Source organism: Arachis ipaensis, chromosome B01 (genome assembly GCF_000816755.2).
Source record: "Arachis ipaensis cultivar K30076 chromosome B01, Araip1.1, whole genome shotgun sequence".
NCBI lineage: Eukaryota > Viridiplantae > Streptophyta > Magnoliopsida > Fabales > Fabaceae > Arachis > Arachis ipaensis.
The window spans coordinates 76,049,380-76,063,697 of record NC_029785.2 but is presented as its reverse complement, the minus strand read 5'-3'; the positions used below and the strand labels follow the sequence as shown (position 1 = coordinate 76,063,697).

The following is a 14,318-nucleotide window of genomic DNA, read 5'->3' as shown; positions in this document are numbered from 1 at the left end:
AACAATGAAAAGTTGCTGTTTGTTAAAATTTCAATTTGTAGGCTGATTTTGAAGATGCACTCTCACCAAGCTGGGAGAATCTTATGAGGGGTCAAGTGAACTTGAAGGATGCAGTGGCTGGGACTATAACCTTCAACGACAAAGCCAGGAACAAGGTTTACAAGCTCAACGATCAGACAGCTAAGCTTTTTGTCAGACCAAGAGGTTGGCACCTACCGGAGGCCCATATTTTCATTGATGGTGAACCAGCAACCGGTTGCCTTGTTGATTTCGGTCTCTACTTCTACCACAATCATGCACCGTTCCGCCAGACTCAGGGTGCAGGCTTTGGCCCTTTCTTCTATCTTCCAAAAATGGAGCACTCAAGGTAAAGAACAAAGGCTAGAGATTTTATGTTTAGGAGTTTATATAGAATACAATCAAACAAGTAATTTGTGATTGACAGGGAAGCTAAGATATGGAACAATGTGTTTGAGAGGGCAGAGAAGATGGCAGGCATAGAAAGGGGAAGCATACGGGCCACTGTTCTGATTGAAACACTTCCTGCTGTGTTTCAAATGAACGAAATTCTGTATGAGCTGAGGGACCACTCCGTTGGTCTCAACTGTGGCCGTTGGGATTACATTTTCAGTTATGTCAAGACCTTCCAAGCTCACCCGGATCGGCTGCTCCCGGACAGGGTTCTTGTTGGCATGACTCAGCACTTCATGAAGAGCTACTCTGATCTTCTCATCCGGACGTGTCATAGGCGTGGCGTGCATGCTATGGGAGGCATGGTATGTATATGTGATAAATTAATGTCACTCTTTTTCTATAATGTCACTCCATACATACTTTTGCATTGTGAATTTGTAGAAAAAATGAAGGACATTATAAAAATAGAAATGACAATATCCATTCTCTGAATTTGGTTCACTACAAGAATAAGTTCTCCAATGCCGAAATTGCATATGGCTTTAACAAACATGTTTTCATTGCTTGGACAGGAAAATAAGATGATGGCATTGAAATCAAAGTATAACATTTTAAGTTCACATGAAATTTGAAGCTGACCAGAGTTTACTACTATGCAGCATTCTTAATTTCTAGTGGTAGTTCTAACTTTTAAGTGAAGGGTATATGGACTATATAATTTAGATGCTAACTGACTAGTATCAAATAGAACATTAAGGATAACAATCACAAGGCTAGATTGAAAATTTAGCTGAAACTGTTTAAACCAAATTGAGGCAAGCCATACATGAAGGTGGTTTTTTGTTGAAAATGTTTCTTAAGTTTATATTCTTTACCAGGCAGCTCAAATTCCAATTAGAGATGATCCAGCTGCTAATGAGGCAGCACTGGAACTGGTAAGGAAGGACAAACTAAGAGAAGTAAAGGCAGGGCATGACGGAACATGGGCAGCACACCCCGGTCTGATCCCAACCTGCATGGAGGTTTTTAACAACAACATGGGCAATGCTCCTAACCAGATCAAGGCCGCGAAGCGCAATGATGCTGCAAGCATAACTGAAGAAGACCTCTTGCAAATACCTAGAGGTGTACGTACAATTGATGGTCTCCGCTTGAATACACGTGTCGGTATTCAGTATGTGGCGGCATGGCTCACGGGATCTGGTTCAGTTCCTCTTTACAACCTCATGGAAGATGCTGCCACTGCTGAGATTAGCAGGGTGCAGAACTGGCAGTGGATTAAGTATGGAGTGGAGTTGAATGGGGATGGACTCGGAGTAAGAGTGAGCAAGGAGCTCTTCAGCCGGGTGGTTGAGGAAGAGATGGCTAGGATTGAAAGTGAGGTGGGAAAAGATAAGTTCAAGAAGGGAATGTACAAGGAGGCTTGCAAGATCTTCAAAAGGCAGTGCACTGCTCCAACGCTGGATGATTTTCTGACCCTGGATGCCTACAATTACATAGTCATACATCACCCCAAGGGACCAGCAAAGCTTTGAATTTTGAAATGCTTCATTATGCCTAATAGTTTGTTGTTGGTTTGGATTGTGTCTTATACTCTTATGTAAGACGTTAATTCAGTCTTTATATTTTCATCATATTTATGTACACAAGAAACCGACTCCACCTAGTGGGATAAGGTTTTGTTGTTTTGTTATGTACACAAGAAAAAGGGGGAGAAGGGGAGGTTGAGGTGTTGGTATTTTAAATAAAGATGGAACAATGCTATCTGCTTGAGCAGAAACTAAAACCCGTAACCAAGATTAGTTATGAGTCTCACCATATCAGTCTTCTGCAACCTAGTTTATTAGAAAGATAACTCCAAGATCTTCTTCCCCGTGGATCCAGTAAGGGGATAGGAGCAAGTCATGAGCCAATATAATGGTTAGCTAAAATTTCCATCAATTAGATAGGAGTTGGTTCAAAACTTGCACCCAATCAAAAAGCCAAACCAAAAATAGAAGTTTCTGGATAAGATTCTACAGCTTCAATAACAGCATGTTCCTGCATTTTTTGAATTAATTATTCTCCACATACAAGTTTATACAAGTCATTTACATTTAAGCATCCTGCACGTTCTTCTTTTTCTCCTTTTTCTTCTCCTTCTTCTTTAGACTCTTCGTCTTCTTCTTCTTCTCCTTCTTTTTTGTTATTTTTTTCTTTTGTTATCATCGTTACCACCACCACCACCTCCTCCTCCTTTCTCGTTGGACTTTTTTCTCCTTCTTCCTTTTCCTCCTTCTTGTCCATCATCTTCATCATCATGATCATCATCGTTATAGATCGTCGTCTTCTTCTTATACGTATCGTCGTTATCGTTATTGTCGTTATTGTTATCGTTATCGTAGAAATTTTGCCATATTGATGACGATATCTGATCTAAAATTTTTGCCATAGAATTTTCTCAATTTATGTAGTTGCAGCAAATTTCAAGGTAAAACTAAGACATTTAGGCGTATTGTATAAGAATTTTCGATAAATTTATACTGATAAATTTTGCATAATTCAAAACTCTTCCTCTTCCTCTTCCTCCTCATCATCTTCTGCTGCTTCTTTGTTTTTTTAATCATCATCACCATCTTCTTCCTTTTTTTTTCTTTTTCATCTTTCCTTTCTTGTTTTACCTTCTCAAGTTTCTTCTTGTTTTACTCTTTTTTAATAAGAATAAAAACAAAAATATCAAACAATAAAGAAGAAAAAATACATAATGTGCAAAATTACTTGAGAGATGATGAACTTATATTCATTCAGCTAAAAAAAGAAAGAAATAAAGAAAAAAAGAAGAAAAAATGTAGCATTAGAGAAAATATTTTTGTGTAGTTGCAGCAAATTTTGGAGTAAAACTAAGACATTTAGGTATATTGTTTAAAACTTTTCAGTGGATTTGTACTAATAAATTATGCATAATTCAAAACACTTCCTCTTCCTCCTCCTCATCTTCTGCTACTTCTTTTTTTTTATCTTCATCACCATCTTCTTCTTTTTTCTTATTCATCTTTCATTTCTTGTTTTACCTTCTCAAGTTTCTTCTTATTTTACTCCTTCTTAACAAGAATAAAAATAAAAAAATCAAACAAAGAAGAAGAAGGAACACATAATGCTGCAAAATTACTTGGAAGAGGATGAACCTACATTCATTCAACTAAAAGAAAGAAAGAAATAAGGAAAAAAAGAAGAAAAAATGCAGCATTAGAGAAAACATTTTTATGTAGTTGTAGCAAATTTTGGGGTAAAATTAAGATATTTAGGTATATTGTTTAAGAGTTTTCGGTTGATTTGTACTGATAAATTCTGCATAATTCAAAACTCTTCCTCTTTCTCCTCTTCATATTCTGCTGCTTTTTATTCATCTTTTCCTTCTTGTTTTACCTTCTAAAAAAATACATAGTATTGCAAAATCAATAGAAAGAGAAGGAGGAAAAAAGTACAGCAACAACAGCAGCAATAAAAAGAACGACGAAGAGGATGAAACAAGCGAAGAAGAAGAAGGAACGCGAAGTGGTGCACGAATCCCCACACCTTTGTACAGCTGTACCAGCAAGTGCACTGGGTCGTCCAAGTAATACCTGAGCGAGTCAGAGTCGATCCCACGAGGATTGTAGTTTGAAGCAACCTATGGTCATCTTGCAGGTCTTAGTCAGGCAGATAAGAAGGTGTTGTTTGATTTGAAGGTTGATAGATAAATATTTATGGGATTATTATAATAGGGTGCTAATACTTTAAGGATAGAGTTGAGAGTTGGAGTTGCTTTGTCTTTCTGAATTAACTCTGATATTACTGCTCTCTTTACTTGTGAGTGATTTTTCAGTGGCAGGCTGTATGTGATTGACACTGGTTTGAGCAGCTGCCAATACTCCTCCGGATCTGAACCCCAGGTTTAGTGTAGATCCATCTCTACTTGAGGGTGAAGCGCTTACAGTCCATTCTCTTTTATGATCCTACTCAAAACGCCACAGACAAGGTTGGATCTTTCGGATCAGAGAATGCTGCATCTTTGGGTTCTAGCCTCTACCACAGAGACCGTAATCTCCCCGGAAATCGGCTGAACTGGTGTCTCGAGAAGTCCCCAACAAATTCGTCGATTAGCCTTCTGAGAGATGTATATTCAAGATGTTGGTCGTCCTTGTCCAGTAAAAGACGCATTCTGACCCAAGTAGATGCGGGTGTTTGTCAGGTACGTTCGTCTTAATGTGATGAACAGAGCTAATTAGTTAGATCATCCTATTCACCACGACGAAGTACGAATATACATCTTAGAATTAATCAGACACGGATCGAAGAGAAACAGTAGTACTTTTATTAATTCATAGGACTCAGCAGGTCTCCTCCCCTCAACTTAGGAGATTTAAAAACTCATACTGAAGATAAAACACAATGGTAAACGTGTATGATGCTCTCCTAAATCGAAGTGTGTCTGAATTACATAAATAGAATCCCTTAAATACTAAACAAATGACTAGTAAGAGTAAAACAATCTATTTAGTGCTAAAATCTACTTCTGGAGCCCACTTGGTGAGTGTTTAGGCTGAGTTTTAATGAGATCCACGTGTTATGAGGCTCTTTGGGTGTGGAATGCCAGCTAGGGGGTCCTCTCTGGGCCTTTGGACACTGGGCTCTGCTCTTTGGGCGCTGGACGCCTGGAAGGGGGCAGAAAGCTGGCGTTGGACGCCAGTTTTGGGCCTTCTAATCCGAAGCAAAGTATGAACTATTATATATTGCTGGAAAGCTATGAAAGTCAGATTTCCATAGCCGTTGAGAGTGCTCCATTTGGACTTTTATAGCTCCAGAAAATCTCTTCCGAATGCAGGCAAGTCAGATCCAGACAGCATCTGTAGTGCTTTCTCTGTCTCTGAATCAGACTTCTGCTCCAGCTCCTCAATTTCAGCCAGAAAATATTTGAAATTATCCAAAAACATAAAAACTCATAGTAGAATCCAAAAATGTAAATTTAACACTAAAACCTATAAAAACTTAATAAAAACTAAATAAAAACTACTAAAAACTATATGAAAGTGATGCCAAAAAGCGTATAAAATATCCTCTCATCACGAAGAAAAAAGAGGAAGAATGTAATACCCTAATTATCCTAAGCCTTACCTCGCGTCGTAAGGCAAAGGTTAATCAAATGTTACGACAGTTCTAAAGCTTATATATATTATGTAGAAAGAAGTAATATATTTTAGAAGGCCGATGAAGGATACAACTCAAAAATAGGATTTGAAAAGCGCAAAATGTGCACACGAATCTACAACTTAACGCAAAAGAAATAGATATAATATAACAAAATATTAGAGTATAATAGTATAAAGATCTAGCCACGACAACAACTTTGGAATAGTATAACAAAATATCAGAATATAATATTGCAAACTTCAAGGTGGGAAGAAGTATACCTCAATATTTCACCAGGCAACAAGTGAAGAAGTTGCTCACCGAGGCCAAGAAATTCTTGTGGGATGAGCCCTTTCTATTCAAGTGATGCCCAGATGGAATGATTAGAAGGTGTGTGCCAGAAAGTGAGATGAGAGACATCCTATGCCACTGCCACAGTTCAGGTTATGGTGGACATTTTGGGGCCGAAAGAACAGCTGCCAAAGTTCTTCAGAGTGGCTTCTATTGGCCATCCATATTCAAAGATGCCAGGAACTTTGTAAATCAGTGTAATGAATGTCAAAGAGCAGGAGGCTTGACAAGGAGAAATGAAATGCCCCAAAACTTCATCTTGGAAGTGGAATTGTTTGACCTTTAAGGAATAGATTTTATAGGACCCTTCCCTCCATCATATTCATTCAAATACATATTGGTAGCAGTAGAATATGTTTCCAAATGGGTGGAAGTCATAGCAACAACTACATGTGATGCACAAATTATTCTCCAATTTCTCAAGAAGCACATATTCACCAGATATGGAGTGCCTAAAGGTCTCATTAGTGATGGTGGCAGCCATTTTTGTAACAAACAGATGGATAAGCTACTCCACAGATATGGGGTAACTCACAAAGTGGCCACACCATACCATCCTTAAACTAATGGCCAGGCTGAATTGGCAAACAGAGAGTTAAAAAGAATTCTAGAGAAGACGGTTGGAGTTACAACAAAATACTGGGCAAGGAAGTTGGATAATGCCCTATGGGCATATAGAACTGCATTCAAAACCCCAATTGGGAGGTCACCATTTCAGCTAATCTATGGCAAATCCTGCTATTCATACCCTGGGTCGAGATGTCCGACCCGGGATGATTAGCGTCAAAGCGACCGACCTCTTTAGGTCGAACCATCCGACCTCTTCCCAAAGAGCTCGGACAAGTCGACAAGACAGCCCAAAGAGGGCCCAAAATCGAGGAACACGACCCAAGTCCAAAGGCAGCCCAAGCCTACAGAGAGAAGGGCGATTCCCTGGAAAGATAAGCTGACCTCACCCAAAGATAAGATAAGATAAGATAACTAACTTATCTTATCTAAAAAGGTCACTCCACACCATTATAAATACACTGGACCACCCAGGTATAATTCATACTCTGATTCTACAAAAAACCTGCTTAATACCCTTGCTAACTTAAGCATCGGAGTCCCTTGCAGGTACCACCACCCTCCGGTGACAAAGGATCAGCAGCATAGCCAGTCCAACAAGTTGGATACCACAGCTCCAGCCGCCATTCACCAGCCGGACACGTCAGCTCCGACCAAGTACAGAAGATTTTGTCTGAGATCGACTTACAATTTCAGGTAACCCTCGGAACATTGGCGCCGTTGCCGGGGAATCTGGAAGTCATCCCACCACCATGGCAGATGACCATGACAACAACCACGATTCAGATCTAGAAGATAGAACGCCGCACAAGAACGCGGACACTACATCAAAAGATACTCCTCAACCTAACAAAAACAACGATTCACCAAATGTGGAAGCCGTGGAGGCACTTCAAGATCGTTTAAAGCAACTCGAAAAAGAGGTAGAGCATCAACGAGAAGCTGAGAGAGACCTACGAAGGGAAGTTAGGCGACGCCGCGAGTTAGAGGACAAACTCCTAAAACTCGAAGCAGATCTTAAGACCAAGACTACTCGATCTGGTCACGAAGACGACTCCCGTAAGGACCAAGACCCATTCACTAAAGAGATCATGAGGACCAAAATCCCAAAGGACTTCAAACTTCCCGACATGACTTTATACGATGGCACAGTAGATCCCGGCCATCATCTCAGTAACTTCAGAAGTAGAATGTACCTCACCGACGCCTCAGATGCAGTTCACTGCAAAACCTTCCCGACCACTTTAACAAAGACAACAATTAGATGGTTAGACAATCTACCCCCTAGGTCCATCTCAAGCTTCGACGACTTAGCCAACAAGTTTCTGGCCATATTCTCCATCCAAAAAGACAAAGCTAAGCACGCCCCTAGTCTATTAGGAATCAAGCAAGGAGATCGAGAAAGTCTCCGCAGCTACATGAAAATATTCAACAAAGCATGTCTAGACATACAAAGCCTACCAACAGAGGCCGCCATTATGGGTCTCATCAATGGCATGCGGGAGGGATCTTTTAGCCAATCTATATCAAAAAAACATCCCACATCTCTGAACGAAGTGCAAGAACGAGCAGAGAAATACATCAACATGGAGGGAAACTCTCGACTGGGAGAGACCTCAAAATCCGGATTCTCCTACTCCTCCCGAGATAAGGATAAAGAGTCCAAAAATAAAGAAGACCAACATGGGGAAAAAAATACCACAATTACACTCCTCTTCGGGTGTCCCTTGTGGATGTCTACAGAGAAGTTTGCCATACTGAAAAAATACCCCCAGCTCGACCACTCAAAAGCAAAAAAGGGGGAGGAAATCAGACTGAATATTGTGAATATCATCGAATCCGTGGACATTCCACCAATGAATGCTTTGACTTAAAAAATGTCATAGAAAAAATGGCAAGAGAAGGGAAATTAGATCGGTACCTTGCCGACCGAGTCGATGAGCAAAGAAAAAGAAGAAGGGACGAAGATGTCGGACGAACTGAGCGATCACCTCGTACACCAGAGAGACACGTACACATGATACACGGAGGATTTGCGGGAGGAGGAATCTCCAAATCATCTCGCAAAAGATATCTTAAAGAAGTATATCATGTCGAGGGAAAAGAGGAAGCACTGACATCCCCACAATCACTTCTACCAAAGAGGATACATCCGGCATCATCTCAGGACACGACGATCCCATGGTCATCACTATTATACTGGCAAACGCAAATCTCCACCGCACACTGGTAGACCAAGGAAGCTCTGCCGATATCTTGTTCAAAACTGCCTTCGACAAACTCGGCCTGGAAGAAAAAGAACTCAGAGCATATCCAAATAGCCTGTTCGGACTGGGAGACACTCCAGTTCAGCCACTTGGATACATCTCACTACACACGACCTTCGGAAAAGGAAACCAGTCAAGAACACTCAAGATAGACTACATCGTGATCGACGTGAGTTCAGCCTACAATGCCTTAATAGGTCGGACAACCTTAAATCAGATCGGCGCAGTAGTCTCAACTCCACATCTATGCATGAAGTTCCCAACTACAGAAGGGATAGCTACAATAAAAAGCAGACCAGAAGACAGCGCGCCACTGTTACAACGAAAGTCTAAACCTCAAAGGCAAAGGAGAAGAATTCCACACCATCGAACTCGGTGGAATTCAAAGGTAGGAAGAACTCCGCCCACAACCCGAAGGCGAAGTAGAAAAAGTCCAGATTGGAGATATCTCGGACAAAATAACCAATATCGGTACAATCCTAAAAGGAGACACAAAAGACTCACTCGTACAGTTCTTACGAGATAACGTCGACCTCTTTGCATGGAAGGCTGCAGACATGCCAGGCATAGACCCCAAGTTAATGTGCCACAAGCTAGCAGTCTACCTAGGATCTCGGCCAGTACAACAGAGACGTAGAAAGCTCGGACCAGAACGATCCCAAGCTGTGGAAGAGCAGGTACAAGCTCTACTGGAGGAAGGATTCATAAGAGAAGTCAAGTACCCACTATAGTTAGCTAACGTCGTCTTGGTGAAAAAATCAAATGGGAAGTGGCAGATGTGCACCGACTATACTGATCTCAACAAAGCCTGCCCAAAAGATCCTTATCCACTCCCAAGTATCAACGCTCTGGTGGATGCCTCCTCCGGATATAAATACCTCTCATTTATGGATGCATATTCGGGATACAATCAAATCCCGATGTACCTACCCGACCAAGAAAAAACTTCATTCTTAACCTCAAAAGCAAACTACTACTACATCGTCATGCCTTTTGGACTTAAAAACGCAGGAGCTACTTACCAGAGATTGATGAATAAGGTCTTTACGGATCACATTGGAAAAATCATGGAAGTCTATGTGGACTACATGTTAATAAAGACACAAAGTGAAGAGACGTTACTGTCCGACCTCACCCAAGTATTCGACACTATAAGAAGGCATGGCATGCGATTTAATCCTGCAAAATACACCTTCGCAGTAGAAGCTGGCAAATTCTTGGGTTTTATGCTCACACAAAGAGGAATCGAGGCAAATCCAAATAAATTCCAGGCCATAATCTATATGAAAAGCCCAACTTGCGTCAAAGAGGTACAACAGCTCAATGGAAGATTGGCAGCCTTGTTCAGATTTCTAGCGGAATCAGCGATAAGATCTCTTCCCTTCTATGCTACTCTAAGGAAGGGAAAAAGGTTCGAATAGACAATGGAGTGCGAACAGGCCTTCCAAGATTTCAAAAAGTTCCTGGGACAACCTCCTATCCTAACTCGGCCACGGGAAGGAGAACCCCTCGTATTATACCTCGCAGTAGAAAGTCGGGCAGTAGCCTCAGCATTGGTCCGAGAAAGTGACAGTGGGCAACAACCTGTATACTTCATTAGCAAGGCACTATAAGGATCCGAGCTAAACTACCAAAAAATAGAAAAATTCGCCTATGCTCTCATCTTAACATCTCGATGACTTTGTCCATATTTCCAAGCCCACAGCATCAGGGTTCGGACCAATCAGCCAATAAAAGGCATTCTGCAAAAAACAGATTTAGCAGGAAAAATCTTACATTGGGCAGTCGAGTTGTCTGAATTTGACCTTCAATACGAAGCTCGGACAGCCATCAAATCCCAATATTTGGCTGACTTCATTGCAGAATTTACAGACACCCTAGAAATCCCCACAGAGTGGAATCTCTATGTAGACGGTTCCTCAAATAAAACTGGAAGCAGCGCGGGTGTAATAATTAAAAGCGATCAGGGAACTCAAATCGAACTTTCCCTCAAATTCGGGTTTCCTGCCTCAAACAACCAAGCTGAGTATGAGGTGCTACTAGCTGGTTTGAAGCTGGCTAGGGAGGTTGGAGCTCAAAAGCTTATCATCTTCAGCAACTCACAAGTAGTCACTTCACAAATAGCGGGGAGCTACGAAGCCAAAGATCCCACCATGAAAAAGTACCTGGACAAAACCAGGGAACATCTCGGACAACTCAGGAAATATGAGGTCTGCCACATACCTCGAGAACAAAATGCCCGAGCTGATGCACTCTCAAAGCTAGCCAGCACCAAACCAGGGGGCAACAATAGAAGCCTCATCCAGGAAATGCTGCAGAACTCGTCAATCTCGGAAGAAGAAAAAGTCCTAGCTATAATAAGCCTGGATCAAGGATGGATGACTCCCATAATTAACTACCTCAAAATTGAAGTACTCCCCACAGATGAGAAGGAGGCGAAGAGGCTAAAAAGGGAGGCACAATACTACACTATCATAAACAATACTCTATACAAAAGAGGGATTTCAATACCATTGTTAAAATGTGTACCGACTTCCAACACAAAGGAAGTTTTAGAAGAAGTACACAGTGGCATCTGTGGCAATCATCTCGGAGCGCAGGCACTTACCAAAAAAGTACTCCAGGCAGGATTTTATTGGCCAACTCTACAAAAGGAAGCCACAGAGTTCGTAAAGACGTGTCCACCATGTCAGAAACATGCCAAATTTCACGTCGCCCCGCAAGAGGAGCTCATTAGCGTAACCTCGCCCTGGCCATTCGCAAAATGGGGACTCGACCTGCTCGGACCTTTCTCTTAGGGTACAGGACAAGTCAAATTCCTCATAGTAGGGGTAGACTACGTCACAAAATGGATCGAGGCAGAACCTCTAGCTAACGCCACTACTCAAAGAAGTCGAAAATTCCTATATAGAAATATTGCCACAAGGTTTGGGGTTCCATACTCCATCACCACAGACAATGGAACCCAATTCATAGATGCAGGCTTCAGAAAGTTAGTGGCCGACTTGAACATAAAACACCAATTCACCTCCGTAGAACATCCACAGGCTAATGGACAAGCCGAAGCGCCAAGAAAGTCATATTGGTTGGGCTAAAACGGAGATTACAGGATGCAAAGGGAGCCTGAAGAGAGAATTTTTGCGTGGTCTAGAAATTCACAGATAAATCCTCGTTGTAGGTATAGCTTCTAAACCAACAAAAGTCCTTTCTTACAAACGTTTTAGTTGTCACAAGTAACAAACCCCTTTTAAAATTGATAACTAAAGTATTTAAACCTCGGGTCGTCTTCTCAAGGAACTGCAGGGAGGTATGTTCTTATTATTGGTTATGAGTTTTGTAAATTGGGGTTTTGAAAGTAAGGAACAAGTAATTTAAATGACAAATAAAATAAATAAATAACTGTAAAATAAACTCTTGGCAAGGTATGGGAATTTGGAAGTCCTAATCACGCGTCCGCGTGAGTCACGCGGTCGCGTCATCTGGAGTTTTTCTTGTCACGTGCTCGCTTTGGTCACGCGTACGCGTCGCTGCCTTTTCGCGCTGGGCATGCGACCGCGTCGTCCATGCGTTCGCGTCGCTCTCAGTTTCTTCAAAAACTCCATTTTGTGCTTTCCTTCCATTTTTGTATGTTTTCTTTCCATCCTTTAAGTCATTCCTGCCTTAGAAGATCTGAAACTACTCAACACACAAATCACGGCATCGAATGGTAATAAAAGGTAATTAAAATAAATAATTTCAAAGCATAGGAAACATGTATTTCACATATATCACATAATAAGGAAGGGAAAGTAAAACCATGCAATTTTCATGAATAAGTGGGTGAAGGATTGAATAAATCTCTTAAATTGAGCACAATATATATCATAAAATATGGGTTTATCAACCTCCCCACACTTAAACAATAGCATGATCTCATGCTAAGTCCAAGATAAAGAATAAGGTAAGGTTAAAGTGGTGGAATCACATGCAATGCAATATATCCTAAATGCAACTACCTAAACGAATCATGCAATTCTAATTGTTATTCACTTGTATATAAAACTTACATGTAGTTAAATTAATTCACATTCTCAAGGAATCATATATGCATAGCCAACCTTAGATAATGTTAAAGTACTTTTACAATTGAGATGGGTAAAAATACTTTTCAAACTTGCAAGACAATTAACAATTCAAGCAGAGATATATGGTGATGAGCTATTGAACCCTCACTGGATTTTGTGTTTACTCTCTAGTCACTCAGTGTTTATTAAGTTAATCACTCTATTCTTCTTTTTATCCTTACTTTCTATAACTTTGTTCTTCATCTAACCAATCAACAATTATAGAATACAGTCATACAAAAATCATGAGATCTTTTTCAAGGTTGTAATGGGGCTAAGGTAAGGGTAAGGGTATATGTATAAGGCTAAATGAGCTAATAAGTGAATCCTTGATTTGTCTAAGATCTCACCTAACATACATATTTTGTAATTCAAAGTTTCTTAACCTATTTGCCCAACTTTTCTCACTTTGTATTGCAAGCTCATGCATTAACTTAAATTTTATCCCATGTGCATTGATTCTTTTTATTTTGCAATTGGGGAATTTTTGTATCCCCTTAATTAAATACCAAAAATAAAAATATTTATTTATTTTTTTTAATGCACATGGTAATTCAATTGTTTCGATTTCACATGAGCATGCTTCCCATATTGAGATATATTTTGAATTATCTTTATTCTTTTTTTTTTAACTTTCTACCTTTGTTTCTGTCATCCATGTTCCCATTAAGTTCCCCACACTTAAACAATACACCATTTCTATCTTAAGCTAACCAAGGATTCAACTTGGGATTTTTATTTTGTTTTTTTGCTTAAGGTTAGTAATGTGGTTTATAGAACAAGAGGGGATTAAAAAGCTAAAGGGGGTTAACAAAGGTGATGTAAAAGGTACGCTAATTTGGGATAAGTGAGGAAAATTCAAATGATGGCCTCAATCATCTCTTAATATGTATCTATACTCTATATTGGACATATAGATTAAAACAAAGTAAAGAACATCAGAATAAAAAGAAGGGCGAAATACACAGGAATGAAAATGATGGTTTGAATGTAACCATACAATTAAGCTCAAAACTCACAGGCTGTGTGTTCTCTAGCTCAAAAATCATATATCAGTTATACATGTCATGCAAGTAAAATTTAAGAGTTCCCATTATTCCCAATGTAAAAAATTTTTGGGTGGCTTTAAAGTTTTAGTGTTCCTCCTTGATGAAATGTTGTTAACTAACGAACATGTTATGTTCTATATACAAGGTGTGTGGATTGTTTTTGATTATGTTAAAGTCTCTAGTGTAGTTCCTTTTTATTTTCAATTTAAACCAAACTATCATATGCTAAAAGGGGTAAACTATACTAATCAATCCACAGATTCTATAACTAATAAGTTTAGAATTGCAACTAAACTAAATGGCTAAAATATGAACTAAGGTGCAAAATGCAGAAATAAAAGTAAAAACACATGAAAAGAACAATGTATAAGTACTGAAAGATAAAAATAAAAATAAAGATAAAAATACAGAAAAATAAC

General features: G+C 39.8%; 1 protein-coding gene across 1 annotated transcript; it reads left to right on the top strand.

Moving 5' to 3' along the window:
• Window positions 4-2,180, top strand: LOC107631476 (malate synthase, glyoxysomal). Its single transcript, XM_016334937.2, has 3 exons — window positions 4-367; window positions 446-776; window positions 1,293-2,180. The coding sequence occupies exons 1-3, from the start codon at window positions 84-86 to the stop codon at window positions 1,947-1,949; spliced, it is 1,272 nt and encodes a 423-aa protein (XP_016190423.1). The 5' UTR covers window positions 4-83; the 3' UTR covers window positions 1,950-2,180.